We start from the raw sequence: 15,741 nt of genomic DNA, 5'->3' as shown, positions 1-15,741 counted from the left end.
CTCTTTCAAGGTGTAGCTACAGATTCGGCACTGTTACCATGGTGACCACTGGTCTTCCTGCCTGCTTGGATAGGACAAGGCAGAGATGGGAGATACGAGTCGAAGTAGTGCATGATTGGATAACTCAGCTGTTTGCCATCAAATGAAAATGACCTTGGCCCCCGCAGACCCCTCCCCCACCCAGCAGCATCTGCCGCGGGGTCGCAGTGTCACTTTACATCACCGTCAGCACATTGTCACAACTTCTGTTCCTCTGGACGTCCCAAATCTGATCAGAGGACGTAATTTATGGGCTGTCAGTGACCGCCTGTCGTCTGATCGATGGAGTTTACATGTTTACGTCCTCTAACCCCCCCAACACGAGAGGAATCTGATTAAACTGGTGTTTCTTCTTCCTGTTGTCATCACTGGCACATTCTTTACTTCTGATCCACCCTAAAACGCCAAACACCCGCCCTCCTCCTCCTCGCTCCTCTGAAGCTGCTGCTGCAGTCCGTGCACATTGCTTTCACCGTGTCCTTAAATAAAACCGGTGGCTGCTGCAGCAGCTGAAGCAAACATGAGTCAGGATCATCAGGAGGAGACAGATCAGGAATCACACGTGCCCACACATCGCCGTATACGACGGCCTTCAATCCCCCGAGGAGAACTGAGCAGGGATTCTTTGACGGGGCGGAGAGCGGCGAGTCCCAAACCTGTTGACTGAACCAAACAACCCCCCGTATGACATAGATATACACACACATGATTTATACACGTTTTATATCATCTTAATTTGTTTTTTCTTCTGTTTTTAATTTGCAGAAATGTAACATGAAACATTTTTAAAAAGTGTAAAAGTTTTTTTAACTCTTTGAAACCCGAACAAACTGACTTGATTTCTTTAAAAAAATATATATATACATGGAAAGGACGCAACGAGCAACTTTACAAGAAATGACCCAAAAATCAGGAAATGAAAAATAGTAAAAAGTTACAAGAAAATTACCTGAAAATTAAGTAAGTGAAAAACAAATAAAACGTGATTATACAAATCATAAATATAGTTTTCTTGACATTTCTCCTTTTTTAAAAAGATAATTTTCTAATAAATTTCTCTCTCTTTCTTTTTAATAAACTAATTTTCAGGTTGTTTTCACATTTGACCAGTTTCTTGTTCTTTTTGAAAGTAATAGAGCCGATTTTATTTTCCAGGTTTCAAAGGTTTAAACACTTGTTCAAGGCGTCTGAACGCAGGATGTGAACGAGGATTACGTTAAAGTTGTTTCATATATTTTAATGGTTGAACTCTTTTAATAGTGAAGATTTTATTTGTGTCTTTTGGCACCAAAAGGGGAGTAAATAACAACAAAAACAACATAAGCAAAAACCAGAAAATGTCAGTATTGACTAAATTTTATTTTTAACATCTGTTGTGGCCTAGAATTTCACAATCGGTGTTTCCTACATACAGTCGAGCCTGTTTACTGAAAACATTCTTAAAGCATGTTCACAACTGTGGACAACAAATTTACGACTGAATTTTGCTGCTGAATTGTTGAGTGACACAAAACAAAATTGAGTCTAGATGTTTTATTCTCTTTTAGTTTTACAAACTCTTTATTTAATTAAGTTTATTCAGCAGGAAGTTCAGAGTTGAGTCTCGGCCTCCTGACAGCTGAGTGTTTTTCTGTCAGCACATCATCAGTCTGTATTAATGATACTGTTTCACTGTTTCCTGCCAGCTCAGCAGCTCTCACTGAGGTTTGTGTGGTAATAATCTCTCTCTGTGATCACCTGTTAACTCTTCATAAACCACAGTGAACGTCTGATCTCAGGTCTTTAAACAGTCAGACGTGCAGGTGATAACCACAGAGAGCGGAGCAACTCTTCTCTGCTAAATGAACCAATCAGAGTGTCTCCTCTCCGCAGGTACCTGACTGACTTTGAGCCAGTGCAGTGCCTCGGCCGCGGGGGGTTCGGCGTTGTGTTTGAAGCCCGCAACAAAGTGGACGACTGCAACTACGCCATCAAAAGGATCCGTCTGCCCAACAGGTAGCACCTCTCGCTGGACACAACACACACGTGCTCTCTGGAGGCGATTGGCTCTTCTTTTATCTCTGTCAGATTGACTTATGTGAGCTGCAGCCGATGTGTCTGAACACAGGAAACACACAGAGGGACAAATATTAGCAATGCGTCTATTGACAGGCATGTACATGTAGACACAGCAGCACTGCTTTTATTTTTAATGCAGTCCTGCTATTGACCGTGACATCACACAAACTAGTCTGTTAATTATTTTTACGCTCAGTGTTTTTGTGAAACACTTTTTGACCCTTTTGTTGTATCGGCAACAGCAAAGTCTCATCAGGAGTTCAGAGTATTAGCGTCTTCAGATCTTGATAATCTGAGACCATCTACTGATAAAAGACAAAGTGTTTTCTCCTGACTGTGAATTAAACCCTGAAGCTTTTGCTTCTGCGTGTTACAGAGAGCTGGCTCGTGAGAAGGTGATGCGAGAGGTGAAGGCGCTGGCCAAGCTGGAGCATCCCGGGATTATCCGCTACTTCAACGCCTGGCAGGAGAGCCCCCCCGAGGGCTGGCAGGAGGAGATGGACCAGAGGTGGCTGAAAGACGCCAGGTCAGCTGCAGCTTTTACACCTGTTATACTGTACACGGCCAGTGGTCAGCTGTCCAAGATGGGTGCCACGCTAAGAAATACAATCCACTCAGGAGGAAGATTATTAGGACTTTAATTGTACATTATTACTTATCACTTTACTGGCTGATTAAATCAGATGTTTAAATGCCAGTGGATGAAAAATGCATTTTCAGATTTGCAGATCAGAGCTAAAAGTAGCTCAGAGACAATCATCATCATCATCATCATCATCTTTCTCTTTCCAAGCACCAAGCTGGTACACAGTAAATAAAATGAACTCTGATGCCGACCTCACACCAGATGACTTTTCAAGCAGTTCCTCTGTCGCATACAAACGTTCAGTGTCAGAATACATTCACAAGTTTTACCTCAGCTGGTTGGAGCGCCCGCCACGATCTCAATCGTTTGGTGCAAAGTGGTCATAACACTCAGTCTGAGCCGTTATAAGGCAGGTTTTTTGTTTTGTTTTGTTTTGATGTTACAACACAATCAAACATGTTCAATATTAAACTAGTTTTCGGTGACGTGAACATCAACAGCCAATAGCAGCATCTCTCCAGCATCAAACAGGAAGCAGCAAACCCTGTAGACAGTAAACATGGAGGAGACTCTGGTGAGGAGCGAGAACATGAAGTCTCTGTTCTCTTGTTGTGTGTTAAAGGAGGAGAAACTGGTGGAGCTGTGGAGCGAACAAGAGTTTGCGTTCATCAATCATCTGATCCATCAATCAGCTGATTTTACTGAGACATCTTTTTTTTTTATTATTATTATTTCATTTTACATTTTGAAGCATTAATAAACAACATATAACAATCAAACGGCAATATGAAGTAAACAAGACAGTAAACAATAAACAAAGCCAAAATTAAATCGAATAAACAAAGTGCAAAATGACGACAATTATCGATGTAAACAAAATGGGCAACATCAGGGATCACATGGTTCGACACATCCTCAATACAATAAGACGACACAGAGACACAGTCGGTTTGATTTGATGACAAGTTTCCATTTGATTCACAAAGAGCTGCTTTATTTTTTACTTCTCAGTGAACAAGTTATTGTATTCAAGGGGTGTACAGCTGATGATTTCAGAAAACCATAATGGATTGGGAGGGGGACATTAACTTTCGATTTTAAGACAATTCATTTTTTAGCAGTGGTCAGCAAACTTTCTGTGAGCCTTACAGCATGGCTATTTTTAAGACTGGACTTAGTAAGACAACTTTAATCTTGTCTTTCTAGAGTTGTGTTTTTGTGGGCATGTAAGGAATTGTAAATATGTCATATTTTCCACCAGGAGCAGGACGGGGAATAATCTCAGAGAGAATCTAGTTGTAGTCTGAACAGTGACCCTGACAGATCCCAAACTATAAACATGAAGTTTAGATGTGAGAGGCTGTCACACTTCAGTCTTTGAAAAGTCTCGTCAGTCTTCTCGTGTGTGGTCGGTATAATCGTGGTCGCCGCCTGACGTCTTGTTACTTTTGTTTGTCTACTTTCAACTGTTTTAATTTTGTGAACTGTTTTGAACTATTTTATAAGACACTTGTACAGTTATCCATATTGACGTCATATTTATTTGATTGTATCAAACTTGGCAGCAACATCCCTCCTCTGTCCCTCTTTCAGTACCACCGACTGGCCAATGAGCTTCCTCGACCACATGGAGGCGCTGTCAGTCAAAGTCCCCGTGTCCAGCTCAGTGTCTCCCTCCTCTGGACCTGGAGGAGACGTCCTGGAGGCCTCCGTCGACGCACAGGCTCTGCTCTCCAGCAGCGCCAGCGGTGCTGTGGGTTTCAGCATTGGTGACGGAGACCTGTCCTTCCACCCGCTGCTGGGCCACGACAGCCTGATGTCTGAGAGGGACAGCCAGGCCGACCCCGACGCCTCAGACACCCCCCACTCCTTCGAGCTGTGTCCCCCACGTGGCCCCAGCGACTGCACCTCTTCTTCCTTTGACATCGTGTTCGAGGACTCGGGCTGCGACCGAGACGCCGACGCAGACACAGACTCGGCTTCCGGCGTAGCCAGCCCGAGCACGACGACGGAGAAGAACAGCTCATCTTCCTCACGCACCAGACGACAGGAATCTGTCCCGCCCTCCTCTTCCTCTCCCCCTCGGCCAACCTCACTCACACTGGCTCTCCCAACGACTCCTCCGACTCAGAGAGTTCAGCCATCGCCAAAGGTCAGTCAGGCGTTTACTCAGTCGGCTGTGATGAGCCTAATGTAAAATAAAGTTTTGCCCCCTTCTCCCTCTGAAATGAATTCTTAGTTTCTGATGTCATACATAAGATCGTAATGTTCTGACACGTGTCCTCTCGTCTCCAGGTGTACCTGTACATCCAGATGCAGCTCTGTCGGAAGGAGAACCTGAAGGACTGGATGGCTCAGCGCTGCCTCACGGAGCAGAGGGAGCACAACCAGTGTCTGGATATCTTCGTCCAGATCGCAGAGGCTGTCGACTTCCTGCACAGCAAGGGCCTCATGCACAGGGACCTCAAGGTGAACACACACACACACACACACACACAAGACACTTTATTACCATTAAATCTTTGTTAGGTGACTCTCAGGCCGACAGCTGCGCACAGATAAAATAAACTAAACTGTACCTCATGTACAGCACGGTGAGGCAGCGGTGTGAAAAAGGGGCTTGTTAACTCTGTTAAAATCTCTTCCTGCCAATGTGTAAAACCTTTTATTTGATACGGTCTGATAGTGTCGACAGGTTCATGCGTCAGCAACACTCTCTGCCTTCCTGTGCTTTAATGTTCGGTACATGTTCTCTAACCTGTCATCGTCACTCCTTCAGCCCTCCAACATCTTCTTCACGATGGACGACGTGGTGAAGGTGGGAGACTTCGGCCTGGTGACGGCCATGGACCAGGAGGAAGATGAGGACGAGCCGAGCGCTCTGACGCCCGCCCCGCTCCTGACCCGGCACACGGGCCAGGTGGGCACCAAACTGTACATGAGCCCCGAGCAGGTGAGTGAAAAATGAACTTGAAAAACTGTAATGAAACACGCTGCGCTCCCCTCCTGATGTCACACAGGTTCATTAATGTTCTAGGGTGCTCCATATGTCTTTATTGAATTCTAATAAAAATAAGTTGTTTAAAAAAAATAGTTCATTTGATTTTCACCAGAACATTAAACATAAACTTTAAAAATAAACTTCATGTCAAAGCTGCTGTACATGTCTCCCACCTCTGAGACTTTATCACTTTAAATCTTCATGTCCTAAATCCTGTCCCGTCCTTTTCGTCCCTGCAGCTCTCTGGAAACTCGTACTCTCACAAAGTGGACATTTACTCTCTGGGTCTGATCCTGTTCGAGCTGCTGTATCCTTTCAGGACGCAGATGGAGAGAGTGAGGGTGAGTCAGCACATACAGCTTTGATTCAGTCCCCAGAAGGGTCGTTAGATGGCGATAAATCACCCTTAAACTCAGCTTTTATAACTGTTAAACATGATTATTACAGTCAGTTTAGATGGGTTTGTATTTTCCAGTTACACATCAGTTTGTGAAGCATAAAAGAAATCAAACTTCAGTTAAGACAAACGACTGTGAGCAGAGCAACGAACATGAACAGGAGGTAACATTTCCCCTGAACTGATCTGTTAAACATTTAGAAGCAGTTCAAACTCTCGGATCATTTAAAGACTGATCAGATTTAAATCAGTCTGATCTCATGTTTGTCTTCAGTCCGACCCTCGGCTGCTGCAGGAGGACAGACAGACGTCCTAATGAGGCCGTGCGTCTTTTATTCAGTTCATTATTCTGTATTGTGTGAAACTCTGGAGGGAAACTGTGACACATCCTCACTATTGTCGTGGGTTTAAACGGTGGATTGTCTTCGCCCTCGTGTGTGTGTGCGATCGAGCGGGACGCCTTTGTCTCGGGAACAAAGGGACCTGATTAGACGCTCACAGGTGTTTACATCCTTTCTTCCAGACGCTGACAGAGGTGAGAGCGCTGCGCTTCCCTGAGGTCTTCTCCAAAAACAACGTGCAGGAGGTGAGTGGCCCTCTGCTGCCACCTAGTGGCTCCAACTACACACTACAGCTGAACTGAGACATGACAACATGTTCATCCTGAGAGAGTGAACGAAGAGGGAAACACACAGAGCGGAGACAGTTTACTCTCATCATGTAATCTTTAAATGACTCGTCCACACCAACATGTGACTCCGATCTGATCAGCTGATCCGGTCAGGAAGTGTAGCTGGATTATTTTGCTCTTAAATCAACAGGATATTAATAAAAAATCTACATATAAATATGTAAATATTATATTAAACTGGGACTGGTTTTACCAGATGGCATCACATCACTCCTCTCCTGGCGTCTCTCCTTTGACTTCCTGTTCATTTTAGAGTTTATTTTAATATTTCACGGATCACTGTTAAAGCTCGTCTGGCCCCAAACTACACAACAGAGATGCTGACCTCATATGAGCCTCAGGTAGGGCCCCACTGATCGCTCCAGAGTCGAGGCTTAAATCTAAAGGTGTCCGTGTTTTTGCCGTCAGGACCCCTCAGCTTTGTAACAACCTGCCCGAAGACATAACTCTCGCAGAATCAGTGACCTTTAAAATCACCTCTTAAAAACCATTTTCTACAGACTCGCTTTTATGTGATGTCGTCCTTTAATTTATGTTTTATTCTGTCTTTGTCCTGCTTATCATTATTATTATTATTAATAATAATAATGTTCAGTGTTTACTGCCTTTATTCTTTGTGTTTTATTTTATTTCATTAATTTAGTTTTGATTTAATTTCTTTTCTCACCATCATCTGCCGTCTTTCTAACATGTTTGTGTGTCTGATCCTTCATTTAATTCTTCTTTAATTTATGTCTGGACTTAGGTCGGCATCATTTTTTGGCTTCTATTATTTTATTGCCTCAGAGGTTTCTTGCTTCTGTTTTGCTTTATTTGTCAAAACACTTTGTAAACTCTGTTTTTAAAGGCAAAGTTATTATTATTATTATTATTACTAAAATATAAGTAGCAGCATTTTTTCTGAGACTGTTTTATGAACATGATTTATAAGTATAATTTGTACTAGGGATGCACCGTGCGCCGAATATATTCGGTAACCGAATATTGCAAAAAAACACACATTCGGTATTCGGTGGAATAAGTTAAAAGCAAGGCTGAATAATAGCGGCGTGTTTTGATAACGCAATCAAACAGCGTGCCGTGACGGCGGATTAAAATGTCGGCAGTGTGGCGATCCGCCTGTCACCGCACTCCCATTTGCGACTAAAAATAGTTTTGAGCGAGCAAAATAGGCTTAAATCATTCAGCACGCTGTGCGAGCAGTCTACAGATTTCAACCAGCAGCAGAAACGAAAGGCGAATCCCACCGATTGTGGGTTGAACGGGGGTCACAGACACAGACAGTAATGTATTCCTGTCAAATACGGCGGCCATCGGCTTACCGGGCGACGGAGAAGTCGGCTCCAATAATATCCTCTTCTTGGTGTGTGGACTGCCCAGAAGTACCTGAACAGCCGAGCCAGCCGAACACATGTATGTGACGTGTCAGAGGAGGAACGAGCCGTTCACGGCCCACAAACCTCACCGCACTTTAGGGACTGTTCTTTACTTGTGAAGGGACTGTTCTTTACTTGTCAGGGGAGGAGGGTGGCTGGTTGATTCTTATTTTATTTATTTATTTTATTTTGATCCCCCCTATGTTAATCACTTATTGATGCTGTTTTTGAAGTATGAATAAGTCAATAAGTAATTTATTCCATTGAAATATCATTGATGTATTATAGAAAAGTGATTTATCTTTTTATAAATGACAAAAGGCACATCTGCCTCATTTTCGCTGTGGTATCCTGATACTACTCAGAACCATGATACTTTCACTGGTATCGTACAGTGGGATCCAATTTTGGTACCGTGACAACACTAATCTGGAGGGTTCATCTGCAAAAACTAATGAAAAACTAAACAACGGTATTAGCTATCCGGTACTCAGTATTCGGCCAAGTGTTTAATATTATTTGGCTTCGGCTTCGGCCACAGATTTTCATTTCGGTGCATCCCTAATTTGTACCTATAATCCCATTAGAATTTGATTATCCATATGTTCAAATAATATTAAATATTATATAAAAATGTATTTAAAAAATTTTATTTACTCAAAACTGCCATTTTTCTATTAAAGAAATTCACATGAGAAAGACAAACAGATGCAAACATAGAGCGAGCTGCCAACACAAACCCACAGCACTGGTGTGGCACAGTTAAATAAAACACTGCAGCTCTGCTACAATAAAGTTAAATAGATTACTTTTATCATAAAGTTCATTAAAGCACCGTTACAACAGAGTTAGTTTGGTGATAATAAAGTGGAATGAAACAGCGTTAAATAGAGAAGCAGAGCACAGGAGGAGTTTCCAGCCGGGGGTCATAATAATAATAATAATGATTATGAGGACAGAAAAAGAGCTCAGTAATTCTTCATACTGTGCTGGTTTCCTCTGCACGCTGTACGAGATCTTTACAGGTGGACTACAGGATGTTCGTTCATTTAACCGTCAACTCTAAAATAAAGAAGATAAAATAAATGATAAAAGATAAAAAGATTTAAGTAAGAAGAACACTAATACCCTGTAAACATAAAACAAACAGTAAACAAATTAATTATTTCATATCATAAGGAGGAGGAATTGAACTCTTCTTTCATCTAACAGTAAATCAGATTAAGTAAATCTCCATCTCAGGTTTTATTTCTGTGTCAGTCAGAGGTTTATGTTCTGCTTCATGTTGTCTGTGCGGAGTGTGATAAGTTTGTTTACCTTGTTTACCTGTTTACTGTGTAATGAGATTAACATAATCCCAAAGAATAATCTGTGATTCTCCAACACTGGAAATCCCCTCAGCCCCCTCTGTCATCCCAGTATCCCACTGACCGAGACGTGCACTGATCTATTTTAAGATGTCCTGTACTGTGTGTGTGTGTGTGTGTGTGTGTGTGAGTGTGTGAGAGACAGAGACAGAGAGAGAGAGAGAGAGAGAGAGAGACAGAAAATATGCTTCTGTGCTACAGTACATGAGTGTGTGACAGGGCTGGGTGAATATGTCCTCTAAATAATATCGCAGTATTTTCAGATCATTTCATTATGGACAATATAAATCTGAATATTTTGAAATCTCCTCTAAACTACTGTAGAACACTGAAATACTAAACAAACTTCTCTTACTATAAAGTTAAACAAAGTACTCTTAGAATAAAATAGTTACATAAAGTTTGTTATAATGACTTTAAATAAAGTTTTTTTTAAATTAAGTTAAAGAAAATTTTGTTAGAAAAAAAATAAATAATAAATTTTGCTTGAATGACAAAGTTTCTTTCAAAAAAGTTTAATTTAGTTTTGTTTTAGTGAAATTGGAACCACTGGTGCTTTTATTTTGAAGCACCCGGCTTATCTCGGGCAGGAAGTGTACATGTTTAAAGCTTCTGGTCAACAGTTAGCAGTTGGCAGGAAGTTAAACCATCACAGCGACGAGGATTTATTCACAGTGAGCAGGAGAAGAACAAACAGCTCTACAGGTCACAGATGAATAATCTCTCACTGGTGCTCCATGGTCGAAAAATGGAACTAAACGGCCGCAATCTGCTGATACAAACACACACCTCACATGCTCACACACTTTATCGTCCAGGAGACTTGTGTGGAGGGGTGAGAGCGCCGAAACACCAAAGCAATGCATCGAGTATAATCGATATATCGTCCACTCCTAACCTTTGTTTGTCAGAATGTTTTATGTCGTGTTTTATCTGAGTGTAATTTAGCACTAATGTCGCACTGTTTGCTGGTTCTGCTGGATTAGCCGTAGCATCTCTGTAACATGACTCTGTGTTTCCTGTGTGTGTGTGTGCAGCTGAGCATGGTGCGCAGCATGCTGTCCTGGAGCCCCGCCGAGCGCCCCGAGGCCGCTGACATCACAGGGACTCCTCTCTTCCAGGAGCTGGAGCTGCCGTGCCGACTGGCCATGAGGCAGCGCTCCCGCACCTACAGCGCCTCGTCCATGGGCCGCCCCTCACGCCAGACATCAACTACCTGAAAGTCCCGTGACGCAATATGTAACCCCGCCCCCTCAATCCCTGCTGTTTCCCTTTCAACCCCCGCCTGCTGTCGCACACTGCCTCAGACTCTGTACCACAGGAAGTTACCTTGGTGGCTTCAGAGCAGCGAGATAACGTCCTGTTCCTGTTACTCACACACATGCCGTTACGTCTCCGCACACCGACATGCTGCCCTCCTCCCGATTTTAGTCCCACCTACAGGTGAAAGAAGATTTTAAAGCAGCAGCTGATCTGTAACGTTCTGACCCGACTGGATTCAAGTCGACCAACAAATAATTCTTAGAGAAGCAGACGGACCGCGTCCATCAGCTCAGTGTCGACTAACCATTGATCAGCTCATTGATTCTGAAATGTTGACGTGATGAAATAATCCTCCTCGCTCTGAGGTCATTAATGAACACGCTGAGAATTATTAAACGTGCGATCTGACTCCAGTCTGGTCCGAACGCGCTGCTCGCTCCCAACATTCAGCCAGTGTTGACCCACCCACGCCACACCTCAGGTATCAAACCAAGAGGACGATCCAAAGGGGCCTTTGATCATCTATCTACTGGTGACCAGTCTGATCACTGGTACGAGCACTAAGCGGTGTTCTGACACCTGATATGCCTGATTTGGGAGACCAAAAAAGACCCTCTCTTTTTTCCTACGTGTTTTTTTTTTTTTTTTTTTTTTAAGAGAAGGTGATGTGTGTCGCAGAGAAGAGTTTATGAATCAGATCAGATATGATTTGCCTTTAGAAGGAGGCGTGCAGCGCCTCTGGATGAATGAATGATGCTGAGCCTCTGTCTTTCTGCATGTACCTGATAGGAAGGTGAAGGGGTGAGTGTGAGTCTGTGATCTTAAAGCCAGTACCTGGAAGCAGTTTTTTTTAGTGTGTAAATTTCCACGATGACTCTGAGGTGCTCAATCATTTCTCCAACACCTCCTCTTTAATCTGTGTAAATACCTGAAGGGAAAATGTGTTTATATCTTTTCTCTTTGTGAATCAGAAGACGTGTGGGACTGATGTGTACATACTGTAAGGCTCCGGTGCTTGTAAATGGCTTTTCATAAGGAAACTGTAAGATAGTGTGAAATATACCGTGGGAGAGGAACAAATAGGTACAGAGGTGTGACACTGACACGCCAGGAAAATAAAAAACATGTCAGCATCAGGTGATAACGTGAAGAGTTTCCTGATAAAACAAAATGGTTGTCACGTTTTTACAACATGTTTTTTATGTTTTAAAAAGAAAAGTTTCACAAAAGATAAACTATATTGTAGTATATTGATATAACAAGAAGTTTCTTATTCTACAAGTTTTTGTTACAATTGAAAAGTTTCTTGTTATGACATGAAAATATCTTGATATAATTGAAAATATCTTGATATAATTGAAAAGTTTCCTGTTATAACATGAACATATCCTGTAAAAACATGACAACATCTCATTATAACGAGGAGCTTTTCCTGTTGTTATCTGATGCTGATGTTTTTGGTTGTTTTCCTGGCGTGGCGTCGGTACACTTCCTGTAGCGAGGAGACGATCTCTGCCATTAACACATAGCTGAATGTGACAGTGTGACCTCCAGAGACCGATGATGGTGCGTCACCTCTTTGATTCTCAGTGTTTTGTTTTCACATGTTCGGGGTACTGAGCGGAGGGAAAGGGTTCACCCTGCGCTGAGCACCAGAGCTGAACCCGCCGGACCAGAGTGCCATTTGAACGTCAGTTAAGTGTACTTTTCTGTAACTGATAACTCACCTCACATTTATCCGAAATTGTGCTCCCATGATCCTCCGACCCCGCCCAGCTGGCGTTCCCGGTGAAGCACGACACACACTGAGGTCCTCCGGTGAAGAAGAGAAATAGCATTTAGCCAGGAGGATGATGATGTTTCATCCCCTCGACGGCGTCTGCTGGGGACCTGGACCTGATGTTGGTCATGTGATCCACACGAGCATTGTTTTATGTATATAAGAAGTGCTGGGAGAGTCACATGACCCGTTTGTAACTTCACACACACACAAACTGCTAATTGTAACGTGCTTTCAATGATTGTACTTTTCTAAGGATCTTCTCTTTTTTTATTTTACTAAACGCAGTTTTTGATTCTTCTTCAGGGTTTTTTGATCACTGTAAAGTCTCGACTGTGTCTCACACAGGAAGTCAAACTGATGTTCGTCCGTCCGTCCGTCCGTCCTCTCAGCTCACTGAAGACGAGTCATTCATGTTGTAGAATTATCTCCTCAGAGTTTAAATCAGACTGAACTCCACCGTAACAGGTGGAAACAGGAAGTTAAGTTCCATAATGGCGTTTAGGGGGAATGTGAAAACTGGAGCTGCAAATTCAGACGAAAGTTTGTGAACTACAGTTCGTGGGTTCTGTTACTGACGTGTTGACAACATTTGTAAAATCACTGTTTTACATAATCACCTGAATTATCTGAACAAATTATCTGGAACATTTGCTAAAAGTCCTTTGAGAATGTTTGTGGAGGATTTTCAGCATAAAAGAAGGAAACTTTCACACCCTAAATCACCTCCAGTAGCTCGTCAGCCTTCTACCTTTAAGTCAGCATCATCGACACTTGTGTTTTCTCCTCCAGATTCTCTTCTTCTCTCTCAAACCAAGAAAATGTGATGATTCTGTAGGTCTTTTGTTGACTTGTGTTCCTCCTCCTCCTGACCACAGTTCAGTTGAAAATCAGACCCACGTTGTGAACCTCTAACGATCTGTCTGGATGTGTAGTCGCCTGTTTTGTGCACACACCCTGTTTTCTGTCCATGTTCCACTGTAAATATGTTTATTTGCTTTATTTATGTTCGATGCCGTGATCAATCCGTTTGGGTTGGTGTTATTTTGAATGCGCTTCATGCGATGGAGCGCGTTGGAATACGATGACTTCTTACAAGTCTAAATTTAATAAACTGTTCTATACCGTTTGTACAGTTTGGTGTCCTTGGTGTCAAGTCTGTGGGGGCGGGACCGGGATCACAACAGCCAGAGTTAAAGGGACAGTTCACCACAAAATCAAAAATACATACTATTATTCCTCTGACCTGTAGAGCTGTTCATCAGTCTGATAGTTTTGGTGTGAGTTACAGAGTGTTGGTGATAACGGCCGTAGAGATGTCTGCCTTCTCTCCAGTATAATGGAACTAGAGGACACTCAGCATGTGGTGCTTAAAATGCCAAAAAAAAAATACATTTGAAAAACTCAACATCAGCGTCTCTTACTCAAGATAATCCAGACCTTGTTATGTAGGAACTATTTTCTTTCTACCGACCTTCAGCCCACAGAAGGAAGCGTGCATCTACTCATTTTTTTTTTTCCGTGTAAAGTTTTAAAGATTAAACAGGATATTCAGTGTGTTTCAACAACATTCATGTAATGTCGTAAACAAGCTAACGGCGCTGACGACGCATCAGAAATGTGCTTAAAATACTAGATCTCTAACAAAAGCCAGAGAGTGAGTCATAATATCGGAGCTGTAAATCAGAAAGTAAAGGTGATGTTATCTCAGAGCCTGACGGTGCAGAGTTTCTCCTCCTCTGTGTGGTAGCGTGAAGATCAAGAGCGCTCACTCTGCAGCAAAATCTGGGGACCAAAATGTCTCAAGGAGTTCACTGCACAGCACACTGACAAATAAAAAAACACACTTTTAGTTGACTGATGACTCAGATCTCTGACTTTCAGGGCAGCCCCACTAGTTACCTAATTAGATTACAAAATACATGTAAGTGTAATCCACTACAGTTGTTAAAAAAAGGTAATTAAACTACAGCTGCTCATCAAAGAGTTGATGATTACAAAGACATTCAGATATATTTTGGGGGATAAAAAGCTTCCATGTAAAATATGAAGTTTCATATTCTTCATTTTACTGAAGAAGTCTTAATAAAAGTTTGACAGTAATCAGTGTTGAGTTCTGTTGTTCACACCGCCTGGTTTACTGTGATTACATTTATGTTTTTTGGAGTTTTCAGTTTTATTTCCCAGTTTAAAACGCTTGTTGGAAAGTTTTTTAAAAAGGCATCAAATGTAATAATTTACATTACTCTGATGAAGTTATTAAAATAGTTACGTAATTCACTACATTTAAACAGGGTCACATGTAATCTGTAACCCTGTTACATTTCAGAGGTGACCTTCCCAACAGCTAACAGCAGATGCACGTTTCCTTCTGCACAGTGATACAGTTGGTGGGTGTGGTTCAGTATAAGTGGATGTAATTCATTATAATATAAATATACCGGTAATTGTAATCAGCTACAGTTGTTTAAAAAATATACAAAAAGATATTTATACTATATTACATTTTATTTAGATATTTTGATTCATGTACAGTTCAGCCATATGATGTATGAATTCGCCTGTGTGACAGTCCGTAGAGGAGAGCTCACCTGCTCTGTAAATACTTAACATGTAGTGAAGGCTCTTTACACTCACACAGGTGTTTAAGTTGTTCCGGTTAGTTTGAGCTCTGCTGGACACCGTCCATACACACCGACACACCTGATAATTGAAGTCACCTGTGTGAGTGATGAAGAGGGATGAAGGAGATTTAGAATAAAGCAAGTTCATCACTACATCCACTTTATTTTATCAACAGTCAAAGACTTGACTCTTTTCTAAATTGGCTTTATTGGCTTTTTCAAAAGCTTTCAATATATCAATATATATCGTCATCATCAGCACTAGTATTTTGTGCTCTCGCCAGGCATCAATAAAACAATTGGCGGGGCGTCAGTGGCTTAGTGGCAGAACAGGCGCCCCATGTACAAGGCTGTTGCCGCAGCGGCCCGGGTTCGAGTCCAGCCTGTGGCCCCTTGCTGCATGTCTGTCTGTCTGTCTGTCTGTCTCTCTCTCTCTCTCCACTTTACTGTCCTGTCAATTAAAGGCAAAAAATGATTAAAAAAATAAAACAATTGGCACAAGTGAATGTAAAGACGTGATTAGTCCCACCAGACAGCATGATGGATGCAATGAACAGGA

At 42.1% G+C, this 15,741-nt stretch overlaps 1 protein-coding gene across 1 annotated transcript in view; it reads left to right on the top strand.

Moving 5' to 3' along the window:
* The window catches only part of eif2ak3 (eukaryotic translation initiation factor 2-alpha kinase 3), a 53,460-nt gene extending 42,521 nt beyond the window's left edge, over positions 1 to 10,939 (top strand). The window contains exons 11-18 of the mRNA XM_033642796.2: positions 1,912 to 2,034; positions 2,474 to 2,623; positions 4,277 to 4,835; positions 4,979 to 5,152; positions 5,463 to 5,636; positions 5,924 to 6,025; positions 6,605 to 6,667; positions 10,553 to 10,939. Coding sequence (XP_033498687.1) covers positions 1,912 to 2,034; positions 2,474 to 2,623; positions 4,277 to 4,835; positions 4,979 to 5,152; positions 5,463 to 5,636; positions 5,924 to 6,025; positions 6,605 to 6,667; positions 10,553 to 10,735 — 1,528 coding nt within the window. The 3' untranslated portion in view covers positions 10,736 to 10,939. The remainder of the gene's footprint in view (positions 1 to 1,911; positions 2,035 to 2,473; positions 2,624 to 4,276; positions 4,836 to 4,978; positions 5,153 to 5,462; positions 5,637 to 5,923; positions 6,026 to 6,604; positions 6,668 to 10,552) is intronic.
* Positions 10,940 to 15,741: the final 4,802 nt, after the last annotated feature.

The sequence above is a fragment of the Epinephelus lanceolatus genome, chromosome 15 (genome assembly GCF_041903045.1).
Source record: "Epinephelus lanceolatus isolate andai-2023 chromosome 15, ASM4190304v1, whole genome shotgun sequence".
Lineage (NCBI taxonomy): Eukaryota > Metazoa > Chordata > Actinopteri > Perciformes > Serranidae > Epinephelus > Epinephelus lanceolatus.
Note: the sequence above shows the minus strand (reverse complement) of the source record. Positions and strands in the feature narration are given on the sequence as shown.